This window comes from Pithys albifrons, chromosome 13 (genome assembly GCF_047495875.1).
Source record: "Pithys albifrons albifrons isolate INPA30051 chromosome 13, PitAlb_v1, whole genome shotgun sequence".
In the NCBI taxonomy this organism is placed as follows: domain Eukaryota; kingdom Metazoa; phylum Chordata; class Aves; order Passeriformes; family Thamnophilidae; genus Pithys; species Pithys albifrons.
The window spans coordinates 11,055,077-11,082,910 of record NC_092470.1 but is presented as its reverse complement, the minus strand read 5'-3'; the positions used below and the strand labels follow the sequence as shown (position 1 = coordinate 11,082,910).

General features: G+C 39.7%; 1 protein-coding gene across 4 annotated transcripts; it reads left to right on the top strand.

The window, feature by feature from the left end:
- The first annotated feature begins 103 nt into the window (after nt 1-103).
- CEP152 (centrosomal protein 152) lies at nt 104-23,371 on the top strand. 4 transcript variants are annotated; one of them, XM_071568533.1, is made up of 27 exons: nt 104-158; nt 1,263-1,385; nt 3,976-4,076; nt 4,287-4,353; nt 4,556-4,855; nt 5,311-5,479; nt 6,145-6,285; nt 7,194-7,333; nt 7,631-7,831; nt 9,185-9,332; nt 9,978-10,069; nt 10,449-10,612; nt 11,183-11,384; nt 12,217-12,330; nt 12,448-12,578; nt 12,767-12,895; nt 13,075-13,210; nt 13,943-14,122; nt 14,620-14,892; nt 15,336-15,467; nt 15,739-16,389; nt 17,856-18,030; nt 20,164-20,242; nt 20,333-20,439; nt 21,130-21,286; nt 21,578-21,681; nt 21,913-23,371. In XM_071568533.1, the coding sequence occupies exons 2-27, from the start codon at nt 1,299-1,301 to the stop codon at nt 22,917-22,919; spliced, it is 5,187 nt and encodes a 1,728-aa protein (XP_071424634.1). In that variant the 5' UTR covers nt 104-158; nt 1,263-1,298; the 3' UTR covers nt 22,920-23,371. The 4 variants fall into 4 exon arrangements, with proteins under 4 accessions (XP_071424634.1, XP_071424633.1, XP_071424635.1 ...); XM_071568532.1 differs by having other exon boundaries at nt 20,164-20,439; XM_071568534.1 differs by lacking the exon at nt 15,336-15,467 and having other exon boundaries at nt 20,164-20,439.
- The last annotated feature ends 4,463 nt before the right edge of the window (nt 23,372-27,834 follow it).

Genomic DNA, 27,834 nt, shown 5'->3' with positions numbered 1-27,834 from the left:
TCCCACCCATTCGCGTGATTGGTGCTTGAGGCTGTCAGTCAGTGCGACCCGGCGAGGTTCTGGCCGGTGGTTGGTCTCCGCGGCTGTCAATCATCGCGGCGGGCGCGGGCCAGGTGTGATGCGGAAAAGCCTCGCGGGCCGTGGTTGTGGCGGTGCAGGTGGGTCTGTGCGCTCGGGCCGCGCTCCGCCGACTGTCCCGACTGTCCCGCAGGGGCCGACGCGAAGCCGGCGCGGGGCGCTCCTCGGGAGCCGCAGCGAGTAACGGCAGCGATGGCCCCGCGCCGCTGCCCTGACGCCGTTGATGCGGTGGCCGAGCTCGCCCCGCGACCCCGGGGCTTCCCCGGCCCGGCCCGGCTCTTCGGGCCTGATCGTCGCTCGCTCGTCCGGCCGCCTCCGCTCCCGGGCTGGGAGAGGCTGTCAGGGACGGGGGAGAGCGGGTGGTCGTGTGCGGGGCGGGGGACGGCGGGGCCTCCCGTGAGGGGCCCGGGTGTCAGACACGGCCCGGCGCTGGGGGACTCCTGCCCGCGGTGTTGGAAAGTTCCCTCGAACAGCAGCGGGCAAGCAGGTCCTTTAAAGGTGACGGGGTGACATATTATGCCTTTTGACTTGCAAATAATGCTCTTACAAAGCTCACTGTATACCAGTTGGAGGTTCAGCCCGTGCTGCACCTGCGTGCCCAAAGGAAGGTCTCCGTCAGGGAGGAACTTGGCTCGCAACCAAACGTGGGCCAGCACTTGCCCACTGTAGCCGACTGAGAACTCCCTTTGAGAGTCTTTTCATTAAGCAGTGAAACCTGGAACTGACACGATACTTTCCAGGTTCCCATGGTACTTTTCCAGTTTTTCCTCTTGGAGATTTTATCCAATGCCCAAGAAACAGCATAGTTTTGGTATTTAAGGCAAAATATAGTTCTTTTCTAGAAGAAGATGAAGCAAAGTGGACATGACTATCAGCACGTGTATATTGTACAGCAGTAGAACTTGAAGAAAATAATGTCTGCTTGTAAGTGAATATCAGTAGTTTAATAATGTTAGCATATGAAAAACTAATAATTGTTTTAAAAGCTAAATTGTTAAAAATTTAGTAGGCTTAGATATACTGAGGAACAAACACTGAAGTGAAGGATACAGGTAATGTGCAATGTGTTTTTAAAAAATGTTGGTTTTGTGTGTGTTTGGCTACATAGTTCAGGAGGAGAGGGTGGTGCTCTTTGGTTCCTGTCCTGTTTCACTCACTTGTGATGTTTTCCTGTCCTCTGACAGGTTTTGCTGGATATGCGGAAACGTTACTAGAAAACAATGTCCCTTGACTTTGATAGTGGAGCTCTACAAACACAACATGAAGATGAAGACTATGACCAAGAAGATTATGCAAGAGAACAAGAGGTGAAAAAGAATAAATAATTCAATCTGAAGGCTTGTGTATTTAGTTTCTTCCTGTTTCTCTCTTCTTAGTGCTTGAAGAGAAAGCAAAAAGTTTTATGTTGTCTTTGGTAAGAGTAAAAGAGAGTGCAGACTGTGCTGCTCTTGCAAAGCATAAAAAGTAAAGAGATATGAGATGCTGTATCTTAAGAGCCTTGTTATGTCATGTGTAGTGGTTGGAAGACTTAATTCCTTGCTTGTGCAGGAGATCAAATGCAAAAGGCTGGTGTCACCTACATTTCTTATTTCTTGACAGCTTTTTCACTTATAACAAATACTTGGAAAGCAACAGTTCTCCTACTTGAAAATTTGGTTAGCTTAGAAAAGAATGAGGAGCCACTTTTCAAATTCTGATTATAAATTACATACTTAACTATCCAGAAAAATATTTTTGAGATTTCGTTGGAGTTGAAATACTTTGCATGTTTCTGTTCTTTTTTGTTTCATGAAGCTAATTGGCAAAACATGTTTAACATGAATGTGCATAATGGTTTTTTACAGGATGGGAAATCACAGTCATGGGCTGATGTCCCCAATATACTCCAGGGATCAGTGTCTGGAGTGTAGGAAATGGAGAGACAAGTGCTCACAAAAATGTGCTGTAGAACCACAGCTCTGCAATTGGGAGAGATGTCTGATGTCTGTTCCACGGCTTTCTACCTAGATAAGAATGTGCTTGTGCAACAGAACAAAGTGAAATAACTGTAGGGTAATTACAGTGGGTCAGTGAGAGAGGATTGTAAGTTTGGAGTGTTGGGAGAAACATCTTTTGTATCTGGGAGCCCTGGGAGTGTTCAGCCTGCAGAAGAGAAGGTTCAGGGACGATCTCATCCATGTGTATCAACACCTGAAGGAGGATGTAAAGACGATGGGGCCAGGCTGTTTTCAGGGGTGCCCCATGACAGGACAAGAGGCAATGGGCACAGACAAAGCAGCCTCTTTGGAACAAGTGTGTGATAATCCTTGTTGGTCCTGCACGTTTGAACTGGGGCAGGGTGGGGCTCACAAAACTACATGTGGGTATTCTGGTGGGATGTGACTTTCGGGCTGGTAAAAGGGGGCTGGAACAGGCTCTGCCATGTTCCTTGGTGAAGGTGTAATCAGAGACCCTGCATGAGTTTGATTTCACTACCAACACAGGTCAGGTGGTTCTTATCTTGAAAATTGGAGAGATCTTCGTGGTAGGAGGGTGCTTTGGCACTAACTTATGAACTGGGTAGCCCTGACCCACACCTGAAGTTCTGTACAAGCTCATCTGGTAGGCTGAGCTCGGTTTAAATGTCAGCTCTCCTGATGATGATGTGTGAACAATGTTTGCACTGCCTTCTATTAACTTTCAAGTTCTAAAGCAGTGCAAGACCAAAACTGTGGTGCCCTGAGTATGTGCTTGGTTGCAAGTGGGGTGAAGGAGAGGGGTGAATGATACTGATACTGACCTTCCTGCTTCCTGGAGCTGAGATACAGTAAATCTAGAGAATACCCTAATGATAGGGAAACTCCTTCGTGCCACAAGAGAATTTCTAGGGAAAAGACTTTTAGTGGTATGTTGTCCTGTAGACATTTTAAAAAGTTGTTCTTCTGGCCTATCCTTTCATCTCAGAGAGAATCTAAAATAGCAGCTGAGAAAACATGATACCTTAAAGATAAACTTTTTATAGATGGTAGCTTTAGGTTTCTTGTTTGTTTTAACAAAGGAAACCTAATAAGGTATATCTCATGGGGCAGCTGGTGTTTCTGCTCTTATTAGTACATGCTTTGTGAGTTCAGAGAAAAACAGGATTAGTGTTCAGAAACTGCATGTAAAACTCTGAATATATTGTGTAGTTCTCAAGTTACCTAATACGAAAAAGAGATTGCATAGCTCAGATGTACAAGAAGCCCAGTATGTGGCCCCATATCAAAGCCTCTCTGAAAATTGAAAGAGGTACATTCTATATTGGAATCATAACAACAAATAAGTTCAGGTGTGTTTTGTTTGTGGCTTTTTTCCTTTTCCTTTTTTTTTCTTTTATTTGGTAGCAAACTGTATTTCCTTATTTAGAATTGGTGAGGGGTTTCTTTGTTCGTGTCTAGTTTTTTCATGACTTAATCTGAACAGTAATCATTGCAGTGGTGATTTCTTGCACCTAGTAACACTGCCTGGCAAGTTCTCATCTGGATTTCCATCCAGATTCCTCAGAAAAAGCATGTTATAAATGTCCACTATGTTTCTTGCCTGGGATTTAGAGAGGAGAATCCTTGGCCTGATTAGTTTGCAGACTGTTCTTCACAAGTAGCCTACCCTGAGACATGCCTACCAGGTGGCATTTCCCTTACCTCTCTTTGATGCAGCTCTTTTCTTAACAAGAGTCTGGCAGAAAAATCCTTTGGTTGGTACTCTAGTTTATTAAGCATTCTGTGGTCTAAGTATTCTGTGAATTCCAGTTTGTGAACTCTTCCTTGGAGAAGAAAGCCAGTATTTTGTGCAAGTGGCTTGTTTGGCCCATCTTTTTGGACTGAACTTGTGTGCATTCTTCTGAAAAGCATATAATGCATGGGTTTTGTTCTGTTTCAGTTGCAACAATTGCTGACAGACCTTCCCCATGACATGCTGGAGGACAGTGGAGACCAGCTCTCCAGCTATTCGGACTGCAGCCTTCAGGAGACGGAGGAGCAGTAAGGCTTTTGGCACCACTGTTTTATTATTTATGTTTGGTTTTGAGAACAGAGCAAAATCTCAGCTGATGAGGTGTGTAAAAGCAATCCAAGTGAAAGGGGAGCTGTAGTGCAATTTACAGTAAGCTGGATGTCACGTAGTTTAAGAGGAGATGGTTTGGTTTGATTTGTATTTTTCTGAAGTTATGAGTAACTTGCTTGTTTCTCCAGATCATGTGAGCCTGGGAAACATGACGGGAGGTGGAACGATCATCCATTGATAAGTGATCCTCAAAATGTAAGCTTGTATGAGCAGTGATGGAATTAATATGAACTGCTTGTTCCTAATAACTTGTTTTAATTCATTAGAGAAATACTTTTCATGTTCTGCTATTCATTGGAAGTGTTTCTGACTCAAGGGCTGATAATCTCAGAAAATGGAGGGTGGGGGGAAATCTGAGTTTTGAGAGAGCAGTTCTAAACCTCTTATCCATTCACAGGGCTATGAACAAGGACAAAAACTGTACCCTGAACAATTCTTGTGTGACCAGCAAAATGATGAAGAGAAGAAGCATTTATTTGATGTTAAAGAAGATTACTGTGGCCAGAATGGTCAAGAGGATCCTGATGATGTGTATCTTGGGAGAGATGGGTTTAACTCTCCAAGTTGCTACCAACAGAACAATGTGTATCATCTTCCTGAAAACTTCAGGCCATATACAAGTGGCCATAAACCAGAGTTTAACAATCAGCAAAATAAAATAATAAATTTTCCAGATGCTCCAAAGGAACATCTCAAGGTATTTCAGAAGCTGACATGTTTTTCTATCTTTTGGAAAGCTTTCCCAAGTCTTTAACTATTGATATTAATATTTCTAGATGCTTTCAGTCTCTTACTATCAATTTAAACAGTTATGGGAGGCTTCTGTAACCTATGTAAAATAACAAAACATTAAATAATTGGGTTTCCATATGTTCAAGCTATGATCTTTTTTCTCTTGTTGCTTCAGTCGAATTCCATGAGGTAGATTTCACATGTGCTTGCTTTATTGAAGTTAACACTTTACCACTGTCCTGAAGTGGAAGCTTTCCTGAAAAATTCTGTCATGTTTAAATGGTGTACTGCATTGGAGCCCAAAAATGAAGAGCTATTAGAACTCTTAATGTCAGCCTGTAAAATGGAAAATATTTTCCATGAGCAAGACTACAGTCATGGTTTTAATTTATTTCTCTTACCTATCTATTGTCACAACAGCAATTTGTTGCATCCGATGTTGTCAGTGGCCAATCACCAGACTCCTACAAAGTGACTTATAAGCCCTACCAAAATGGCATTCATCAAAATATTCCAGTAGTCCAAGAAGGAAACAGAAGAAATGAAGTGTTTGAAGATTTGCAACATGAATTCTTGGCCAATGATGAAAGTGAGTGTTTGCTGCTTAGGCTTGAAATAAACCTGTGAGAAAAGTCCTCTGGAAATCAGCAGTAGAAAACACATTGATTTTAGTAGATTTTTTAGTAAGAGGACAACTAAAAGTGTTGATGTATATGATCTTTTATATTTAGAAATCAGCTCTTTTTAATCAGATATTTTAGTTTCAGGCTATTAAAATGTGGTTTTGACTGAGACTGAAAGATATTATTTCTGATGGCTTGATGTCAAGTCTTGCTGGCACTTTCTCTCTTTTCATAATATTGGAAAGCAGTGACTTACCATACCTTAGGAAGCATTCTTAGCATGATGCCACACTGGGCTTTTCTCTTAGGGCCTCTTCAAATGGCAGAGCATTTGTTAAACATCTTGAAAAGTTGTAGTGGCCATGAGGCTGCATTCACAGCACATAAACCTCCATCTGGGCTTGCTGTTGGGTTTGAATTGTGTTGGTATTTCCTGCTTTCCTCCTGTTCTTCAGCCATTGCTGCCAGAGAATTCAATGCAAATCCAGTCTGGATTAGAAGCAATAATGCAATCTTGTGGACCAGCAATGAATTTTGCATTATAAGAAAAAGGATCTTGGAGCAGAGTCACAATGATGACATTGTTGGTGTCTGTGCTGATTTGTTTGCATGTTAATTTGAAATTTGGCAGATTCTTCAGAAAATATGCAGATTCTTCAACTTCAGGTTCTAAATAAAGCGAGAGAAAGACACCTGGAAGAACTTAATGAAAAGCTGGAAAAGAGTGCACAGCAGATTAGGTATTTGAATCATCAGCTTTCAATGGTCAAAGGTAAAGTGTTTTGTGCTAATTCTTTATTCATATCTAGCAACTTTTTAATTCTGAAACTTTGATTTAGAAAGTGTCTCTAGATATTTATCATATTTATAAACTTGATTTGGGATTATATGCACCTAATCCTCTTCCCCAAACATTGTTCTAAAGAAAATTCTCTGGATTCTCTGTCTGCATAACTGTCTTAAATTTGACTGCATTTTCAAGACCAGTGTTGTTTTCCAGAGTCCCTCTGTGTCAGGGATTAAAGATGTACAGAAAAGTGATAAGTTGGCCAAAGTTGTCGGTTAAAAGTACAGAAAATCAAAAAAAAAGCCAAACCCAACACAAAATCCAAACTCCAGTAGGAGAAGTGTATATTCATAAAAAATGCGGTTTGTATGTGCTGTCTGGTTTAACAAGCCATTTCATAGACTGTATGTAGAGAAAGCTTATTCAAAAATCATAAAATGTGTAGTGGAGACTGGTGGTTGTCTTAGTCTCCCATTTCCTAGAGGAACAGACTAAAATGAGTCATGAACTTAGAGAATTAGGAATATAGTTTCTAGAATGCAAAAGGGGCAACTGTCAACCATTTTGCTGTGTCTTGGCTATTCCTCTGGAGGACTTGTTTTCTTTTTCCCTTAAGTGGTGGCAGGGATGATGCCAGGTCCTGCTGCTGACAGGATGGGGCTTGTACCTCCAGGACCCTTGCAGAAACAGTGCACTGGTGTGCTTCCTGCTGCCAGGAGGAGGAAGAGGTTGCTGGAGGGAGACTGAGAGATGACTGACTGTTCTGTCTTCTGCTGTTGCCCACAGTATGAGACAGTGAATAGTTCTGTAGAGCAGATACTGAACTGTTGTGTTCCATGCAGTGGTTGGGTGGCTGGCCATGTTTCTCACACAATTACTGTCTCTTTCTTTAGATGAAAAGGATGGTTTGGCTCTTAGTCTTCATGAGTCTCAGAAACTCTATCAAAATGGAAAAGAACGTGAAGTGCATCTTGAAGGTCAAATCAAGGCCCTTGAAACTCAAATCCAGACTCTGACTGCCAATGAGGAACAGGTACTATAACTCTTTTCAGACTGTTTGTTGTGGAAGACCTCCACATTTATATGGGTGGTGCATTTGCATTAAACATAAGTGCTAGTCTCTTGATGTGCTGCTGCTGATCGTTTCAGAAGCTGAATATACGGTAAGTGAATAGGATTCATCATTGCAAGTAGTTGGTATTAAACCTCAGGCATTATCTGAGGACATTTGCCAACTCTTGCACAAAAAAACCCCTTAACTGACATACACAGTAGTGGAGCAAAAGGAGAATATATGTAACTGGAAGCTACTCTGATACTGTTCCTATAGATCCTGAAGCAATCCAAGGTGGCAGAGGTGGCCATGGAGAGCATGCAAAAGCAGCTGTTAGAACTTCAGCGGTCAGATGCCCTTCAGAGAACCAGAGAACAACATGAGGCCATTGTTTCAGCACTGAAGCAGAAGTATGAAAAGCAAGTTTTATCATTAGAGCAGAAACTTGAGAGTACAAAATCTGCACTCCGAGAGGAGGTGAGAAATTGTTTTAGGGTGCTGAGTACTGTACTGGAGAGGCTGTACAAATCCCCATGTTTCCAAAACTGCACTTCTCGACCTGTAATTCTAATAACTCCTTCTGGAAGCTGCTAAGAAAATGGAAAGTCTCACTATTAGGAAGCCTATGAGGTATGTTTTTATAAACATCTCAAGGCAGTTGCGAGTTTGAATTGTGGGTTTGTACACACTGGGTGCAGAGGAGGCAAGAATTCATTGTCTTAGTTGCTATCCTGAGCTTTGGTTCTGTGCACAGTCTCTTTTTGCAAGAGTACTGCAAGTAACTGGGAAAGAAAAGAACTCATTGAAAAATAATGTGATATTCTTGTAAAAAATACCAAGAAAAACTCTTTATTAAACAGTCCTTTGCCAAGATTTGGTCTCAGAATGATCAAAGATGACTAACCACTGAACAGTCCCTTTATTTTAGAAGTAAGCATTTAAAAGGAGAGGAGGGGGGGAAAGGGCTGTTTGAGACGGAGTTTGATGTGGATTGTGCCACATGGCTGTAGAGCACATTGTAAGAATCCATTACACTTTTAGAAATACTCAAGTGATGTAGTCTAGTCAGGCCTTAATTGTCCTCTTATTTCACATAAATGAAATAAAATTAAATTTCTGTAATTCTTGTCTCAACAGAAATGTGCATAAAAATAAATGGGGTTTGTTTGAAAAGGTAACTAGCATTTGCTTCTAAACAAAATGCATTGCTAAATCTTTGTCTGTTAGTACCACTACAAAGCTTATACAGCTTTGTCTCTACTGCAAAATATATGGTAACATGTTTGGGGTATTTAGGGAAAGAGATCTGGTTTTTTTGAGAGAAGATAGAAGGGTCAAAAGGTGTAAAGACAAGTTACTCTGACTCCCAGGTCTGTGTAGGTAACCAAGTAATGTCATATGCAAGTCTACTTTGTACATAATGTGAAGAAACTCCAGTTCCTCTTTTACAGAGTATTGGCTCTTGCTAGTTTGGCTTAAACTCTGATAAAATAAACTGAGTTAAGCTTGGGTTTATACAAGTAATGTGAAGGCTGGATTTTTCTGCAGTAGACTAAGTATATGTGAATCATTACAGGAGATAACCTGAAGTGCTGAAAACCAACTGCTCTAGGAAATAGGAACATGTATGTTTATATATGAGTACACTTTCTGTCTCCTGGTGAAAACTGAACTTTGATGCTGTGAGAAGTGCCTTATCAGCCAAGGATAGCGTTTGATCTGTGGTTGATTTAGCTGTCCTCTGTCCCTTTAGGTTTGGATTGATTATTTTTCCCCTGTTCTAGATGGCTAGATGTTTGTAACATTCATAAAAATAATCTCTCTTCCTAGAAAGAGCTTTGCAAAAATCTAGGAGAGCATGTGAAGCAACTTGAAAAAATGCTGGAGGAAACAAAATGTGAAAAGACTGAAATAATCAATCGACTGACAAGAAGCCTAGAAGAAAGCCAAAAGCAATGTGCAAGTTTACTGCAAACAGGTCAGCCTTTTACTCATACCCTGTCTCTCCTTGCAGAAATGTCTTCAGTTTTGTTAAATATGAAATTGCATATCAATGTTCCTATTGAAGCATCAAGCTAAATGTGTGCTGACCATTTCCTATGCAGTGCCTTAGTCAGACTTAACTAAACTATGTAAGTTTAGACTGAAATGTAAGAACCAATAAAAAGAAAAGCAAAAATCACCTCCAAACCCCCAAGCAATAGCAATTGAAGTGTTTACATATGTATTTTGTGCTGCATATGTGTAAACTTTGTTTTGTACTAAACAACAGCCTTTGGGAGCAAGCTGCTTCGTTCTGTGTTAAGGTGTTTGACTTGAATTCAAATCTTAATGAGAAAAGAATTGTTTTGGGAGCTGGAGGCTGATTCTTGGAAACCTTTATCATGGGAGTAGATTGTGAAATATTTTGCAGTTTGTGTGTTTGACTTTTGCCTACCTTTATTTATGAAAGTCTTTTGATACTAATGTATCTAGTAGTTGCTAGTGAGGTCAAGGAAATAGAAACAGAGTAGTGTCTACTGCCAGAATCAACACTGCTATTTTTAATAGAGATCTTTGTACAGATTGCATGGACTTTACTGCATGTTTATGACTTGCTCTTTCCCTCCCTTTCCTCCAATAGGTTCAATCCAGGAGACAAATCAGTTACGCTTTCAATTGCAACAAGCTCAGTCTGCACACATGATAAGCAATGACATGAACAAAGCTTTGCAGGTTAATTAATTTTGTTAAATATTTTACTGATGTAATTTGATGGGGGTGGGCATTATAGCTAAGAGGTTGGTAGTTGAAATGCTTTTAATTTGTTGGGGAAACAAGCACATGTCCTTTGACTACTTCATCTTCCAGTGTTGCATGTGGGACTTCCTGCTGACCCCCAGTTAAAACACAGCAAGGCATCTGTATGCCACAAATCTGATCTCCCACATTGGTCTGACCTGCTTTTGGAAAGACAAAGAATGTAAATTCAGTGTACTGGGAATCTTGTAACTTAATTTGGAGATAGCATGTTCTGAAATTGACCTTTTGTCAGTCTCATATCTTTTCTTGGAGTCTTTGCTCAGCATAATTTTGTTCTGTCTCTTCCTTTCAGGAAGAATTAATGGAACTGAAGGAAGAAATAGCTTTGTATGAATCTGCTGCCAAGCTTGGAGTATTTTTGAATGATACAGGTGGAGAGCAGCATACAAACCTGGGGGAATCCTATGTAGATCTGGGAATTAAAAAATTCACTGGGAAGAAACCAAAGTTCTGCAGGTATTGAGTGATTCTTGTGGAAAGTCTAAAATCCTCAAGAGATTATGCAAGTGATGTGTAAAAGATGGTCTTACTGGATCAAGGTGCAGGTTTTTGGTAGATACTTGAAGTACTGTTTGTATTGCCAAGTAATCTGGGAAACACAAGTCTGAACTAATCCCATAAATTGGTTGCCTAATTGCTACTTAATAAATCTTTAGATTTTATAGGGTCTATGATACTGTTCCTGGAATGGATTATAATCACAGATAGCTTTTTGCTTGAAGACTCCACATAGTTACTTAAAGCAAAGTTGTCTTTTACCGTCAACCTGTTGAGCTGGCTCAAAATACCTCTCATCATGTGAGAATGAATCTTTTGGGGAAACAGCTGAATTAACAAATTCTCTGTAAATTAATTGCAACTTTATGAAAAAGCTTTTGTATTCATGTTCTTTCATTCTTTTTACTGTTATGTCCTAGACATGTGTATTTCTGGTAGCATTAGTTGCTCTTCTCTTTGCTGCCACCACCTTTCAAATAAATGTGTTTTGTCTTTTAAATACTGAACTGGTTGTGTCTTCCCTGATAGTGCAATACAGAACAGAGATGTGGATAAAGAACTCTCTAAGGATGAAATTATTGTAGAATTAAAAGCTGAGCTGGAACGTTTATTGAACAGTAACAAAATGAAGAGAAACCAGATTACTCAACTACAAAGTGGTCTCAAAGATTGCCAGAAGACACTAGAGGAATACAAGTTGAAAGCAGAAAAATCATCAAAAGAGTCAGAGGTTTGTTCTTTTACACTTCTTTAGAAGTAAAGTATCACTGGTTTTTGGTGAATGAAACCAACATTTAAACTTCCTATGAGAATGGATCGAAAATTGACCCATAGCTGAGTATTCATAACACCTCTGAAGAAAAGTATTACCATTTGGATGATACCTTGTTCTGTATCTTTGATTAAAAAGAAAACAGCTGAGCAGCAAAACTTGGGCAGCATAGGCATTATTGAGTTCTGATATGATGCCTTACTTGCTTGATAGCATTGAGTGGCGACTGCTTTTTTCAGAAGTACATTTCATTGGAGAAAGTAGTTTTTCTTCAGCCAAAAGGACTTGTAATTTCTCAGAGAAAGCCAATAGTACTGTTAGCTTATACAGATGGAACATTAACAGATTGCCTTCAGAGGGCCTTCAAGGTGTAATTTAATCAACAAGGGATCTCCTTGATATTGCATTTCTCTTCACTCCATTATTACCGTCCCTCTATACATTGATCAGACTTGTACTGTCTGCTTTTGTAATCTATACATTGTGACCTGGATGTGGGATAGAATTGCAATACACTTGAGAAGTGTTCCCTCTGTTGGATGAGCTTGCAAACAGAACATGGAGTGTTGTGCATCACATGCCTCTCTAAACCTTCATGATACCGAGTTTCCACAATTCATCCAGGGTAACAGTGATACTGTTACATCCTGCACTGCAATAATTTCTTTTGGTGTGTTTTTAAAAATTTTTTAAGTACAATTTTTATTCAACAACTCTAGCTGTTTTAAGCATTACCCTTTAAATAAATTATATCTTGAAAGGATATCATCCTTATTTTATTTTCTTTTAGCCTGTCACAAATCTGAATGATAACTCGGTGGCCCATCCTTTGGTTTCTGATAATCTAAAGGAAGAAGTTGTGAGACTCAAAAAGGCTAACGAAGCTTTGCTCCAGGAAGTTGAGGTAAGACAGAGATGCTGCTTATCCCTACAGAAAAAAAAAAACAACCCAAAACACAAAAAACCTGTGATTAGAAAGGGTTTTTACAACCCTCATGTTACTTGAGCCTTGTTTGTCCAGGCCCATGCTTTGACTATTGAAGAACTGAAGGAAAATGAGGAAAAACTGAAAAACTTAAATCAAGATCTCTGTTGTCAGATGAGAAAGATGGTTCAGGATTTTGACCATGATAAGCAAGAAGCTATTGACAGGTAAGTCTGTTAACTTTGTTTGGTTTAATTTCAGTGTGGATTTTTAGCCTTCCTGTATGATCTTGTTCCAGCTCTCGGGTACAAGAGGAGGTTTATGTTAAGAAATTATTTTCTTAAGGAGGAGTTGAACCCTGTTTAAAAGGAGGGGAAAAACACTAGATAGTTATTTTCCTTTCATGAAATTGTAGATGTGAAAGAACTTATCAGCAACATCATGAGGATACAAAAGCACATTTTGAGAAAGACCTGATGGAGAAGTTTGCTGTGGAAAAACAGCGGCTTATTCAGACTTATGAAGAGACAATCTCACAGTTGAAGTAAGAACTACCATTTTTTCCACTTCTACTGAAGCTTTCACATTTCCTGTCTGACCTTCAGTGCTAGTGACACTTCTCTTAAAATTGCCTTGCTGTCCTGTGAGTGTGAAGTCCAATTGATTAAAAAATAATAAATTATCCAATTGACCAATTGATAATAAATAACCTGTCTTGTGAAGGGCTAATATAGAGGAGCTGAACAAAGAGATGACTGCAGTGAAGGAATGTTACATTGGAGTCTGTGGGGAGAAGGACACCTTGGAAGCTACTTTAAGGCAGAAGTTTGAACAATGGCAGCAATTGAAAGAAGAGAAGGTACAAATGGAAATACCTATAAACCATATAATTTCAGACTGTTTTCAAGATACAATGTTCATAAGTATAGTTAATTTTGTAATTGTTTGGGGAAGATACTTGGAAGAGTTTCAGCTATATCAGAAAGGTCATACATATGACCTATTGGTTGTTGAATTAATCTACTGTTGTGTCCTGGAGGTTAAAATATTGTAGAAGTAACTTTCCAATAGCTTTTCATTTTCATGTAGTGAACTTCCATAATTCTGACTCTTGAGGACGCTCAGCCAGCAGTATAAGGGTTTACATTCATGAGACATTTTCCAAAAATAACTGAATGTGATACAAGTTTACTTCTCCCTATATAAAACTGATTGAAAATATTGGGGTTTTCTTTAAGTAGTAGAGAATTTAGACTGCTATATTGGTTAAAAACTTTGCTTTTCTGAAGGTTCCAATGTGCAGTGACTAAAATAGGCTAAGCAGGTACAGTAAAGAGATGCAGCTCAAAGTATGATGGGGATAAAGATGCATTGTGAAAAACATTATTTTAGAGCAATAGGCTGTAATAATCTCTGATATCACATCTTAAAACATCTCCTTTTGAGAGCCGAGTCTCTTGGTTAGGTACCATCAGTAAGATCAGTGCACAGGCTCTAGAGACTTACATGGCTCATGCTTTCTCATCACTTGCTACCAGAGCAGTTGCTATGCCTTGGAGAATACTTCACGTATTTATTTTTTTTGGTCTAGCTCAAGAAACAGCTACTAGAAGAAAAAGAAGTCTCTCTTAAACTTCTGAGGACTGAGCTTGAAGAGAAACACAGCAGGTCTATGATAGCAGCAAAGAGGCAGTGGCTGGAAGAAAAACAACACCAAGTTGAAGAGGAAGTTGCATTAGCTAAAGTTCACTGGGAGAAGGAAGAAAAAGAGGTATGAAACTTAGATCAGGGAATTTCAAGGGGTTTTTGTAATTTATTTTCATAAATAGAACTTGTATGTACATTTATCTGCTGTTATTCTGCCATTTGAAGTGGCTGTTAAGGATCTGTCATTTCAAAAGCCTCTGAAGAAGTCATTAGTTATTACACGTTTAAGATTTTGGAAAAAACCCCCAAACCTAGATCTTGTAAAATAACAAGCAGAATATCCTGAATGTCAGAACTGGTAATATGCAGGAATTTTCCACCCTGAACTTGGAGAGTGGTTACACTTTCTGTTGTTTAATTCAGTTACCCACAGTCCTTTGTGTATCCTATCCCCCCAAAGAAAGCTGTGATGTGGCACCAGGCTCTCTCCTCTCTGCATGGTTGTGTTCTTCTCCTGTTAGGGAAGGTTATTGGTGTATACAGTTTTGTTTGTTAAACACCCTAAATTCTATTTATTTGGACATTGGCGGGATTTTCTAAAAAAATATTTTTTTTCCTTAGAATAAAGAACAAGTCTTTGCAAAAATAGAGAAAGAATGTCAGAGTAGGCTGGAAGAAATGAGAAGAACTGTAGTTGAATGCAATGACTGCAGCTGCCAAGCTGACCTAGTAACAACTGTGGATGAAGCTTCAGCGAAAGAGTTAGAAGGGACTGTTGAAGATCAGAGACTGCAGATCCAGAAGGCTCTAAAAGAAAATATGGCCTCTGAAGAGGCCTTAAAAGAATTTGAATTACAACTGGAAAATAAATACCATAAAAATCTTGCTAGCCAGGTAACAAATAATTGTTCTGTCTGCCTGGAGCCTGTGAAACTGCCCTGTGCAAATAATCACCTAAAAAAAAGTAAATGGTCTCTTCCACTGACTTCCTCTTAAGCTCAATAGTTGATATTTGCTATATTAGAAATACAGTTTTTAAAAAGTTCTGAACAAGCTGTGGCATGTGGCTTGTTTTTTGTCCTATTGAACAAGTTTTACAGGAATTTTGAGCAGAACTGAGCAACACTGGCTTAGATTTTAAATAATTTTGTTAAAAATAAATTTAATATCCATAATTTTGTATCAAGAAATGCATCAAATGCTGCTGGTCTGAGTCTTTTAATTTCTGTAAACATGTGCAATTCAAAATGAAGTCTGTTCTTGCACTGTTACATGAAAGTAATAATAAAAATGTGCCCAGTGGTGGTGACTGAAGTAGGTTTTTTATGTGTTTAAAGGTAGATGCAGCTTTAACCCAAGTTCATGCCAAGTGGCTGCAAGAATTAACAGACCTCAAAGAGTACAAACAAAATCTAAAGATAGAACAAGAAAAATGGGAAAAAGAACACCAAGAGGCTACAGCAAAGCAGGTAGCCCAAATACTTGTGTGTTGATAAGGAGTTCAGTCTTCCACATTCCATCTGTAACTGAGGAATTAATGTAGACATAGGCAAGGAATCGTTAAGGAAAGATGATTCTTGTGTGTTCTGGTCCATACTCAATTTTTGCCTATATAGGTTTAATTTTTATTGAATAACTTGAAAATATCTCCAATAGATTGATAACGATGCAGAGTTATGTTTTGTGTGTCTATAAATGTGTGTGTGTGTATTCATAGTGACTGTTTTACATATTTGCCAGGTAGCCCAAGTGCTCTCAGCTGCTGAGGAGAAGTGGAAGAAAGAATATGAGAGTACAGAGAGATCTGGACCAAGAATGAAAGAACTTGAAGAAAAGATCATTTCTCTCAGGAAGGAATTGGAGCTAAAGAAAGAAGAAATCCCTGCAGCTGTCAAAGCAGAACTAGCAAAGGCTCGTGCACAGTGGAACAAGGAAAAGCAAGAGGAAATTCTGCAGATACAGGAGCAAAATGAGAGAGACTATCGATCATTCTTAGATGAGCACAGAAACAAGATTAAAGAGGTGCTTGCAACAGCGAGGGAGGATCTTGCAAAGCAGAAGAATGATCTCTCCATTCAGAAAGAAGCAGAAATAAAGATGTTATTAGACCAAAAGCAGCGAGAATGGGAGGCTCAGCAAGCCAAGAGACTGCAGGATGAAATTAATCGGTATGAGGAGAAGACTCTGGTTGAGCTTGAGTACCTCTTGAGTGAAATTCATGACGAACTAGTCAAGTGCACACACAGGAAGCATTCTTTGAAGGACCAGTGTTTTGACTCTCATGTTGAAATCAACAGTCAGTGCAAAGACAAACTGAAGGCTTGCTTACAAAAGGCCTATAGAACCACAGTTTGCACAATTCTGGAAAAGAAAGAGCGAGAATGGAAAGAGGTAATATTTCTGTTAACTATAATTGCCAGTTAGAAGAGGGATTGGAGAAGTCACTTGGGCCTGTTTTCTCCCAGCATGAAATATCCATGTAATTCTGAGAAACAGAAATGCAACATTTGTGTTTACTGATAAACAGGAGTCCTTTAAAAGTCAAAGATGGCTAAGTCTACCGTTAGCAAGTGAAAAGGGAAAGGATGGGTGTAACTTTGACATCTTCAATCTTTAGAGAAGAGAAGAGAAAGTCAGGTTAGGAGTGTCATTTGTGCAAAGACTCTTAAGGAGATAAATCCACCCTCTTAAGTCTGGGAGCCAGTTGTAGGCTCCTTGTGACCTCTGAGATGGGCTGTAATGACAGAAAGCACCTCAGATTTTTGTGTAGCTGCAAAATCCAGTTTTAGTGGTGATTGGATAGTGATTGTCAATGATGTTATTGTTTCTTTTCCTCCTTATGCAAACAAGGACAAACATAGTAAATGCTTTCTTTGTCATAGGTCAGTTTGTCAGTTATTCAGTTCTGTCTTGGGAATAATAGTCTTGCTTAATTTCATTGTGGCTCTAGGAAATCCTTTTCAACGTGCCTGCTCAAATGAGGAAAGATGTCCCACCCTCTTCTAGAGGAGTTTGGAGTTAAGTCAAATTCTGTCCAAAAGCATTTGTTTCTGTTGTTTTAGCAGATTCCAATTCTTGCAATGGTTATCCTTGTAATAAGTTTTTTGTTTTGGGGAGCATCCCACCAGAAGTGCCGTTGCTACCCAGCATTTAGTGGCTGGGGAATTATCCAAGAATAGGACGGAGAAAATGTGTTGTTTTTCAAGACAAGGTGGAGTAGGGAAAAATGTCTATGTAGTGATTTCTCATGGAATGTTACCATTTTTTTAGTGTCAGTGTATTTCTGTTCAGAAAGTGGGCCTTTAATGGTTTCTTGTCACAAGTCATATTCTCAATTGTAAAGAGAAATGGAAGATTTTTCCTGTGCCTGATATACATCTTTTGTAATGGATATGATAAATGGTAAACTGTTTAATATGCCTTTGAACCTCAAAACATTGGTTGGTTTGAACCACATTTTTTAGTGAAGTCTCTGTAATTTCTTAGGAGTGTCTTCTTTCTTTAAAAAGCACGTTTGCTTCAGCTGTTCAAAGGCACAGTATTGTTCTGCAATGTTAAGGGCTACTGACATTTCTAAAATAATAGTCAAGATATTCAAGTCCTGCTGTTGCAGTGATTTACACCAAGTAAATCTTCTATATCATAGAATAGATGTTTTCCTCACGATTTGAGCTGCAGTTTATGGTTTATTGCAGGTTTAAAGTACCTGTGTTACAATACTAAAGCTACTTTGTTGCCAGGGTTAGTTGTTTCTAAGCAAAACATACTACTTACTTGCTTCAAGATGGTGTGGAACCATCTTTTTTTTCTTCTTTTTACTGTGTGTGTCGTTGTCATGAAGTGTTTTTCAATTGCAGAAATATGAAGAGTTAGTGAGTAATGCAAATAAGGAATCACACCCTTACCTGCAACGTGGTGCAGGAGACACTGGGGACATGGCCAGAACTCCTGTGTGCAGTGTTGGGCACCAAGCAGAAGCACAAAGGAGATTAAGAAGACAGACACCCTTGCAGGAAACTGGAACAGACAAAGGTATTTACTTTGATCTTAATCTGGCCAATTGTGTATCATCAAATTAGATTTGTTGGTAGCAGGCTTTAATAGTCAACATCCTACTGATAATCCTAATGCAAAATTAGTTAATTATTGAATAAGGAAGATACAGTTCTTCTGACTGTGAGGTTGTTTAATATTGCATAAGCTGTGTTAAAGTCACAAACTGCAACAAATGGTACTGGTTTCCAGTTTACGGATTAATGCTGGACTTTGAGGTTTAATTTTATCAAATGCTAGTAGCTTTCTCCTTTTTGAAGCCATTCTTCAGGAGTAAAGAAATAGCTATCCTATCTGCTACAGGTGTGTGTATTCCTGGGGGGCTGTGAGCACTAAAACCTTTGGTGTCTATGACAGCTCATATATAAGCCAGTGTTGTTCATGGTGAGCAGGGTGTGGTCTAACCTGTGTCTCCTAAGTGGGTCATACTAAATCAGAGCTTTGAAGATTTACACTGCTTGCTCTTGGCGTTACACAAGACAAGGAATGCTGCATTCATGTAAAGGAAATTACTGTGTCAAGAACTGTATTTCACCTGGTATGGTAGCCTTCTGGTTCTTTTGATGAAGAATGTAGTTGAAAAAATGTGAATTCCCCCCTTCCTTCTTCCCTTCCCCACTCCTCTCCTCCCCCTCCAGTATATACTTTAGCACTGTAGCTCCTCCTAAAGTTGCCCTATGTATTATGGCAAAGCTGAAGACCGTGTAGATGGGAAAAGCTTCATGGGAGTGACAGAATCCTCCTTGGGGCTGTCTGTTTACTTTGAGTTCTTACACAACTGAAAAATATAAAGCAAGAAAACCCAAGAGAGCCTTTGGCTTTATGCCTATAGTGTGGCTTGGATTCCTTCAACACCAAAATAACAACCCATCTATTACCACAGAACAATGCAGGCACTGCAGCGCTCCTCTCTCTAGAGCGCCCTGTCCTGGCTGTGGAGAGCAGCCGTCCCTCTCCTGGAAGGGGCCCAGTCTTTGTGTATTCCTTAACTAGAGTCAGATGCATATGAGGCTTTCCAGCTGGGACAGTTTCCTTCAGCTGACTTCAAAAGACCCTGCTTGGCTGCTGTGTATTTTTTTTTTATATGAAATTAAAAAACATTCAACCTCCAGGTCTCGTTGCTGACTGAAGAACTCAAACCATTGCTGATGGGAGTGCATTGAGGCTGTGAGGGCTCTGTGAGTTGATAGCTGCTGTTGCACCTTCTGTAGCAGGGTTCCAGACTCTTGTGATTAGTTTAGTTGGACTAAAATGTTAAGTTTTCCAGCAAGAGGAGAACTAAGTAGAGCACTGGTAAGAGGCTGGGCTTGATGCTCTTCTTTTTGGTCCCATGTCCTTGTATAACTTTTAGCAGTTACTGTTGGAAGTGAGAAGTGTACAAAAAGGAGTCTTGGGTGTCAGGAAGATTTTTGCTGTGAACACGGCTGCCCGGAGCTTGAGTAAAGAGAGGCTGCATGCCAGGACTTGAAAAGACAGGACTTGAAAAGACAGTGGAGATGGCCCACAAACATCTTCAGCTTCCTGTGAAGCAACATGAGCTAACTCAGAGCAAATCCAGGATTAGGATGGTTAGTCAGCTAAAGACAACCTTGATTCTCTCATCTGTTGCATCTTGTAGTTTTCAGTGGAGACTGGCTTTTGGTTGTTAAAATTAAAACAGACAAAAATCCCAACCAAAAAACTCCACAAGCCAACAAAACCAGCCAAGCTTTATCTTCTGTCTCTCTACTTCAAAGAAGGCACAACTGCTAACTGACAAATTAATAGTTCTTTTCCAATGTTTGCCAAAACAAACCTTGTTATTTTTTATCCTGTTCATTCCCTACATGTACACTTGGTATCTCAGAAGTTTTGCCTCCAGCATAGTGTTAGTAATGGCATATGAAGACTAAGCTTATTTAATTACCATATGAAATGACTTTTATATTCAGACTTCATTGAAGTGTATTTGGATTGATTCCTATCTGCTTGTTGCTGCAACAGCTGTGTGTTTGCTGATGATACTTTGTGACATTGAGCTCTTATTCCAGAGAGAGCAGTTTATGTAATAACTTCTGTTGAACTCTTAATTTAGGGAAGTACAGTGAATTATGGTTCTTTTTTTTTTAATAGAAAATGAGAAGGCTCTAGAAGCTCAAATTACAGAAAACTCTGAGATGACTAAATTGAAAGACCAGGGTTCACCACCAAGGTATTTTAAAAAAGCTAAACAAGATGATTATTTTTTTTTGGTAAGTTATAAGTTACTTTTCTTGTGCAGTGTGGCTTTTATGTATTTCAGGACACTGTCCAAGGGAGAAGTCTCAAAACCTTGTGCATCTTCTGACTCTGTGAAAGGTCTGGAAGAAATGCGTGCTCACTACATCAAAGCTGTGAGCAAGATTAAGTGTAAGTACTGAAATCTTAGCTAAAAAGTTAATGGAGGAATTTAATTTACCTTGTTGCTTCCTCCTTCAGCCAGCGTGGACAAGAATATCACAGCCAGATCACGTTAGAAGTAAAGTTCTCCTACTTACTTGAGTGAATGTGGGAAGTGGAATTGTCTGTCGCCGTAATATTTGATGTGCCATTTCAATGGGTGAAGCCTTGTTATGCCATCCTTGCTTTGTTGTACTTAATTATATCTTTTAAAGTGGTAAAGTTTATTTTGAGAACTGATCTTTTTTCTCCAGAAAAAAAACCTACCTGACATGCAACTTTTTCTGCCTTCTGGCATAATCAGCACACCTTTGGTTGGAGAGAGAGGACTAAATGTAGCACCAGCTCTTACCCAAGTGCAGCAGGTCCCCAAATTCTTTTTTCAGCCAACATTCCTCCCAAATCCCTATGCCTGCTGTTTTCTATTCCTGCTTAAGATGCAGAATCAGACAACGGAATTCCTTTCTGATGCATCATGTTAACCTGCTGAGGTCTGCACTGGTGTTTATCCAGTAGGAAACAAGGATTTGGGTGGAATGTTGGCAGGTAAATCCATGCCCTTGCTGACTTGTTCCAGATCTGCTAGAGAATCCAGGGTTGTGGTGTTGGCATTTTTCCCCACTCGAGAGGAAAACTGGTGCTAATGAAGTGTGTTTGTAGGCGACATGCTCTGTTATATCCGTGAAAGCAAGGAACGAGCCGCTGAAATGATTAAAGTGGAGGTTCTACGAGAGCGCCAGGAGACAGCACGGAAAATGCGCAAATACTATTTGACCTGCCTTCAACAACTGCTTACTGACAATGGGAAACAGGAAGGGTGAGTTCAAGTATGCTTGGAAATTACTGTTGGCTTTACAAGATGTGTGTCTGTGTCTCTAAGATGTTAATCTGGTCTTTGACCACCTTGCAGCAACAACAGTGCCCGAGCTGAAGTTTTGCCAGTTTGTGCATGCTGGTGTGGAGTCACTGCTGAGCAGTCTGGCATACTGTCTTCTCAGTATTCTCTTATTCTCTGTAACATTTCCTTAACATAAAATGCACAGTTGAAAAGGAATTACTCTTAAACTTGTTCTCTTTTTTTTTTTTCATGTTCTGTACATCTTGACAGAGCTGAAAAGAAAATAATGAATGCTGCCAGTAAGCTTGCTGCAATGGCTAAGGGACTCGAAACACCTCTTCGACACGTTCCACAGAGCAAATCTACCTGCTCAGGTATTCTACAGTTGTTCTCTTCTTGATCATACTGATTTAATACATGTAATGACAATGCAGATGGAAAGTGAAGTACAATCTATTTATTAGCTTGCTAATGTAAGTTGTAAATATAAGCTGCTTATTTTGATAATGCTTATGATTCTTTATTAAAAACAAACAAAATAACAATGTTTTTCTTCCAGTATTAATATTACCTTCAATTAGTTTATTTTCTCCCTCCTCTTCTAGCTCTGCGTTTATATTCCGACCCTGGAGCTGAGTGCTCCAAAAGAGATCGTGTGCTTCGGGCCAGGTCAAACCATAGGGAAAGCAAATCATGTGGTGAAAGCAGTACTGAGAAAGCCAATGATAAAGTTGTCCAGAAACATGTACCACGTGACTTGAGACAGCAGTTTGATGCAACACAGGCTGTAACTCAGCATATGCTTCATGAAACAGTGATTTCAGATATTGAGAACAGGGATAATTCTAAAAATCTGGATGGTGCTTCTAGAGGTGCTCTACCAGAGTTTTATCCAAATGAAGATGGAAGAGGAGAAAAATATGGCCATATTGTAAATGTTGACAAAGGACCTTTGTGTGCTACAAGTAATAGAGCACATCAGAATTCTCCTCCATCTGCTTGTCAGGTGACGTTGGAAAATAGGCTTCAACCTGATGTTACAAATGGCCACACCAGCTCTGGGCCAGCTCACTGTAGGCTTAAGAGCAAGAATGGAAGAACCTTCTCAAAACAGGATAAATGTAGCCAATCATGTGGTAAGTGGAAAACTAAGTCTAAGAGAACTCGGGAATTTAATTTTAAAGTCACTCCAGGAAGAGATGAAGGAAGCAGCAGTGAATGGAGTTCTGGGAGTGGAAGCCTGCATCTGGATTGTGGTGTTACGCCTCTTTTGTATCCTCAACAAAAAGCCAGTACTAATGTTCATGCACAGATTGTATACTGTGAAGAGTTTCCTCACATCAGGTCATCTTCCCCTGCAGATGAAAATGTTACGTCTTGGAGAGACATTTCCAGTGGCAATGGCAAGTTTCTCATCACAAAAGGCAGCACAAAAGTTTACAGTAGAGACCAGCAGATTGCAAACCCAGAGCATACCTCAATCTTCAACTCTGACAGGTCGAATTCTGCTGTCCCACAACCCAAAGCATCACCAGATTCAAATGGAGGAAAATGCTGCAACAAATGCTTGGAGAAAAATGGTGTGGGATCCCAAGTCTCATCAGCAAGATAGTGTTTTGTAACCAGATGACTTTCTAACTCGAACTGATACCAGCAATTCCTTGTTTCAAGGAAAAAAATATTAACTTGATGTTTGAATAAAAGTGTGAGGATTGAGGAAAATCTCTTCTATTGTGTCCATTTTATGTTCAGTGTTACACATCTTGAATGCCACGTGAACAAATTTTATCAAGTCACTTGAAATATTAATCTGGATTTTTTAACCTTTTTAATAACACTTTCATAATTGTTTATGGTGTATTATACACAAATTTATTAAACAATCTATTTTTATATTCCTTTTAGCTTGCAGTGCAATGTTTATCTAAAGCAAAGCTACTGTAACTTGTCATTTTTTAAATGGTTATCAAAATTCCTTCTGAGCGTAATGAGAGACTTTTTGGGATTTGAAGTCAGTATTTTAATTGACTTTTCCATTTTGAAGGAGCCCCTATAAGCCTTTGTTTGTGTTCCCACAATAAAAGCAAAAAATACTTGCAATTTCATTAAATTATTATTTTAAAACACATTTTAAGTATTCTTCCCTTTCATACAGCAAAAAATGGCTCAAATTGGGCAGAAGAAGGGTACCAATTAGAATGACCATGTTTTGCAGGTGTTTCTTTAACAGCATAGTTTATTGGGGTAAACTGAAGATGTCGTGTTCTTCCTGATGCTTAGAAAGCTCCTATTTTAAAGGCCTCTTCACATGTTAAAGAGAATTGCAAACTGTACCTTTTTTCCTAGACTTCTTGCTTTCCTTGGGATAACTTCATTTCTAGTGATCCTGTGAGGAGAAGAGGCATTTTGCTACAGGAAGTGATTAAATCATACTGTTGCAATTAATAGTATAGTTATGGGTCAGCAATTCACATCAAACAGTAAGAGGGAAGAGACAGGCAAAAAGGTTTTACTTGCTATTTTTCTGTGATGTTAGAAGAAGAAAAAAGACTGAATATTCTTTCAAAGGTTATATGTAGTGCCTTTCATATGTAACATTTAACTGCTGTAATGTTGCTTGTTTGGTCTTTTGGAGTTGAACATGACAGTTAAGTCTGAGAATCTTTTCAGTTTTAAGAGGGAAAAGAGTACAGAATCTGAAGAAAAATGTGTTTAACTTCCCTTACAAAAAAAGCAAGGTTATATCTCAGGCCAACTGGCAAGGCAGAATGCATTGCAGCTCCTGGTACACGGGGCTGGTTTGTGACTTGAGACTCTCAGGCGATCTAATGAGAGACTTGTGAATTTTTTGGTGGCCTTTAATGTTGCCCATAAATCCAACCCCACTTCCTTTTTAGTGAGGTGGGGTTTGTCATCGTCAGTGGGAGCAAACTGAGGCCATGAGAGACCGCTTGTGCCTAAACAAACATGGGCAGTGGTTAAGTTCAAGGGCCAAATTCCGAGCTCTTAGCTGAGGAAATAGCTGTGGCCTTGTCTGCAAGGGAAAGTTTTTACTAGTTGTCCTCTAAGCCCTGTGGAGGCTTTTTTTTTCCCAGTGATGAGTGGCTTTTTCTGGTTTGCTTAAACATTTTCCCAAATTCCACAAGGTAAAAAGAAGCACAATTATTCCTGTGTAAAGAGGTACTTGTATAAATGTTTAAGCCAATACATCAGATTAATTCACTCCTTGGGCTAGTTCAGAAACCTTCCCAAATGAACACTGGATCTATAAAAGTAAACATCCTTCTGTCCTGTAGGACATCCCTGACCTTCCAGACAGCAGCTGAGGGCCCATCATCTCATTGCTGTGGACCAAATGCAACTTTTCCAAATGATCCTTCATCTGATGCAGGTTCAAGAGCTTCTCTGTTGTACTTCCCCAAAATACCCCACTTAGAACTTTAAAAGCTGTTTGCACATGTCACTGAAATGTAACTTTTTACTACAAGTGTTATTTCTGTCGCCTTGTTCTATGTTGTTTGTGTGTGTAACTTACTGTCATTTGCCATAGCTTTTAACAAAGTCCCTGTGTTTAACAGAGCTCAGTGGTTTCAGTGCAGAATGAAGTGCTTAATGCTCCTGGTCCTGCTAAAGCTTTGAACAACTGATGATTTTTACATATTTAATTTTGAAGCTGTGGCCACACTGGTGAGGAGAGATGTTCCATGTTCCTGCCCACCCTGCAGAGAGCTGAGGTGCAGCAGATCCCAGCTACAGTGAGGAAAGAGGGGAGTTTTCTTCAGCAGGCTCCACAGTCTGATGTGAGGAAAGGTTCTCTTCTGGGTGACCTTCCTCCTTGGGAGCAGGAAAATGTTATGCAGGTGCAGCAAAAGCAGGGTGGATGGGTGGAATCTTTCCAATCCCAGCTTGTAAAAGGGAGCATATTTAAATGTGGACATTGGATGCCCAGGAAAATTTGGTTGCTGTCTCAGTCGTATCATATCACACCACATACCAGGCAACTTTGGTGACCAAAATTGCAATGTATGTGAGAATGTGGATGTAGGTAAAGAATGAGTTAAATCTTTGCTTACCTAATGTTTACTTTGTGTCTTGTTGCATTGACAACTCCAGAGAGCTCCAGAGCTGCCAAGGGGATTTTAAGTTTTCCTTAATGCAAATCAACTGCACAGGCCTGGAGGGCAGATCCGTACCCAAACAGCAGCAATCTTTTCCTGGTGAGTAAAATTTAAGGTACAAGATGATACTTTGCCCAAGAATCAGCACCTCTTAGACAAAACTCAGCCCTCCTCCTTCCAACATCAGTAGGAAAGAATGGAGCAGTAACATGCTAGGATAGGGGGTGGCAGCTCCTGAAACTGGACAGCTGATACCGTCAGAAAGGGGGATGCAGTGTTGCAATACATGTGGTTGGTCTTGTATAGTTGAGCCAAGATTGTAATAGAGCCACTAAATGAATCTCTTAAGTCTGCCAGATATTTTCACCATCTAGGTTATATGGCTGAAAGAACTTACCTGCTTGATTCAAGAACTGATTACCTGCTGTTACGTCTTTTTAATTCAGATTCTTTTTTTAATACCATATTTATGCTGTAGGAGCCCCATTGAAGTTTACTCTAGTGATGTTGTAGTTCAGCACAATTTGGCTTAAACTTTGTTTAACACCACCCCCAAAGTAGCAGAATGCAGTGGTACTCTTTCTTGCTGTGTTTTTGTTCTTTATATTTTCTTTACCTGTTATATCTTACAAGTATAGTATAGTACAGCAAATGATAAATAAAAAAAATCAGACTCACTAGTTTTGGTCCTACCATGCCTGGTAGTTTTCAGTCTGGTTCAGCAGATTGTCTGTTCTTGTGCAGTATTACTACAGTCTTTGCAAAATACCCGATCAGGTTGTGAAAGCCTTTCAAGACTGCTATGATTAAATTCAAGTTCCCTAAGTGTCACCTGTGGATATGCAACTAAGGAGAGCTATGGCTTGCTTGCATTCCCAGGTTTTCCTTAACACCTTTGGAATTTCATCTCTTGTTAGCCCCTTACCTCTTCTTTTACTTGGTGGTTGGTACTTTCCCCTGAGGTTTGGAGGTCTACCTACTGCTGTACAGTGTCCCTTTTCCCATGAAGTCTCAAGCTGGGTATACTTCCCAGAAGTATTGAGATACACAGCCACATATATATATTTCAGTCATTCATCCCTAAAACTTGCTGTCAAAGCCATTCTTCTGCTGTTGGAACTCTGTTCTCATGTTTCCCTTTGTTCTGTGGGAGTTGCTAAGATTTCTCATTGAAATTTATTTTGCTCTTTTGTGCAGATTCCCTGCACAGTCCTGTCTCCCACAGTGTGGATGGCTCACAATGGAGACGATGGTAACCTGGCAGTGATACAGGAGCACATTACTTTCAGATGTAGTGAGATTTCACCCAACATTCTGATGCAGAGTACTTCACACTTCCAAATTAATCATGTTTCTCTCTGTTCTTGTTGCTTTGGTAAATATTTCACTGTTTTGTAGACTTGGGCAGTGATCTATGTGAGAACCAAGGTTCTTAATTTCCTTCTTGCACAGGCTTACCTACCAAGCAAGCTTTTAAGCCCAATGCCTTTTTCACACTTGATAAAATGAGTCTGTTTCCATCGTGCAGCATTGCTTCTTTATAAATCTGAATACAAGTAAAGACAGTCATGTCTATTGCCAAATGTTCTGGCTGAATGCCATCCCTGGTGTTCTGGCTTCATCCAGATGACGAATGTTCCCTGTCAGCCTGCAGCCTAGTGAGAGGGGACAATGGTACAGAAATACTGTAATTATCTAATCAACTTTGCTTAGAATGTTAAGCAAATGCAATTCTTTAATACTCTGGCTTTACTATAGCTGTTAATTACCATGTGCAAATGCAATTTGTACAGCAAAACCGAGTAGAGGAAATGTTCACTTTTAAGTTACTTTACTCCCCTCTAGTGGTCTTATACCACACGTACGTTTATGTAACACTTCATCACCATACATTTAAGGACAGTGTTAGTACTCTGTAAAAACCAAAAGTCTACTGGTACCTTCTCCTTTCTTCTGCTCATCTTCTCTTTCTACAGAGAAACCAGTTCAGTGACTGGGAATCTTGCCAATGTAACTCTCCAGGTAAAATTCTTCTTTATATATTGACTAATTAAAGGCCAAAGTGTACCCACAACTTTAAAATCAGTATGTTCAGAAAAGTCTCAAAGCTATCTACCAAATATTTATTTTCTGGGCCCTCAAAAGGGTTCACAAGGGTGTTGGTGTCAATGTCATAGTGACTCAAACTGCAGCCAAGGCTGTAGAGACACCAGCAGAGCCCAGTCACATCTGTGGTGTTGCTGTGTTTGTTCTGTGGCACATGCCAGTTTTGGTGCATGTCTAACACTGTTTGGGCCTGGGGAAGTTGTGGGACATATGGAGTCTGTCAGATGACTGGGTTCCTCCTTTAAACTTGCCAGTTGGCCATTTTGTGTGCTATGCAGCTTTCACTAGGTGGAAAACAGGCAA

Bases quoted from the DNA above. Each gene is read 5' to 3' on its own strand.
- CEP152 (XM_071568532.1), top strand. From the start codon at position 1,299: ATGTCCCTTGACTTTGATAGTGGAGCTCTACAAACACAACATGAAGAT. The intron at 4,354-4,555 runs GTAAGCTTGTAT...ATCCATTCACAG, and splicing joins TGATAAGTGATCCTCAAAAT to GGCTATGAACAAGGACAAAA. The intron at 12,896-13,074 runs GTAAGAACTACC...TGTCTTGTGAAG, and splicing joins GAGACAATCTCACAGTTGAA to GGCTAATATAGAGGAGCTGA.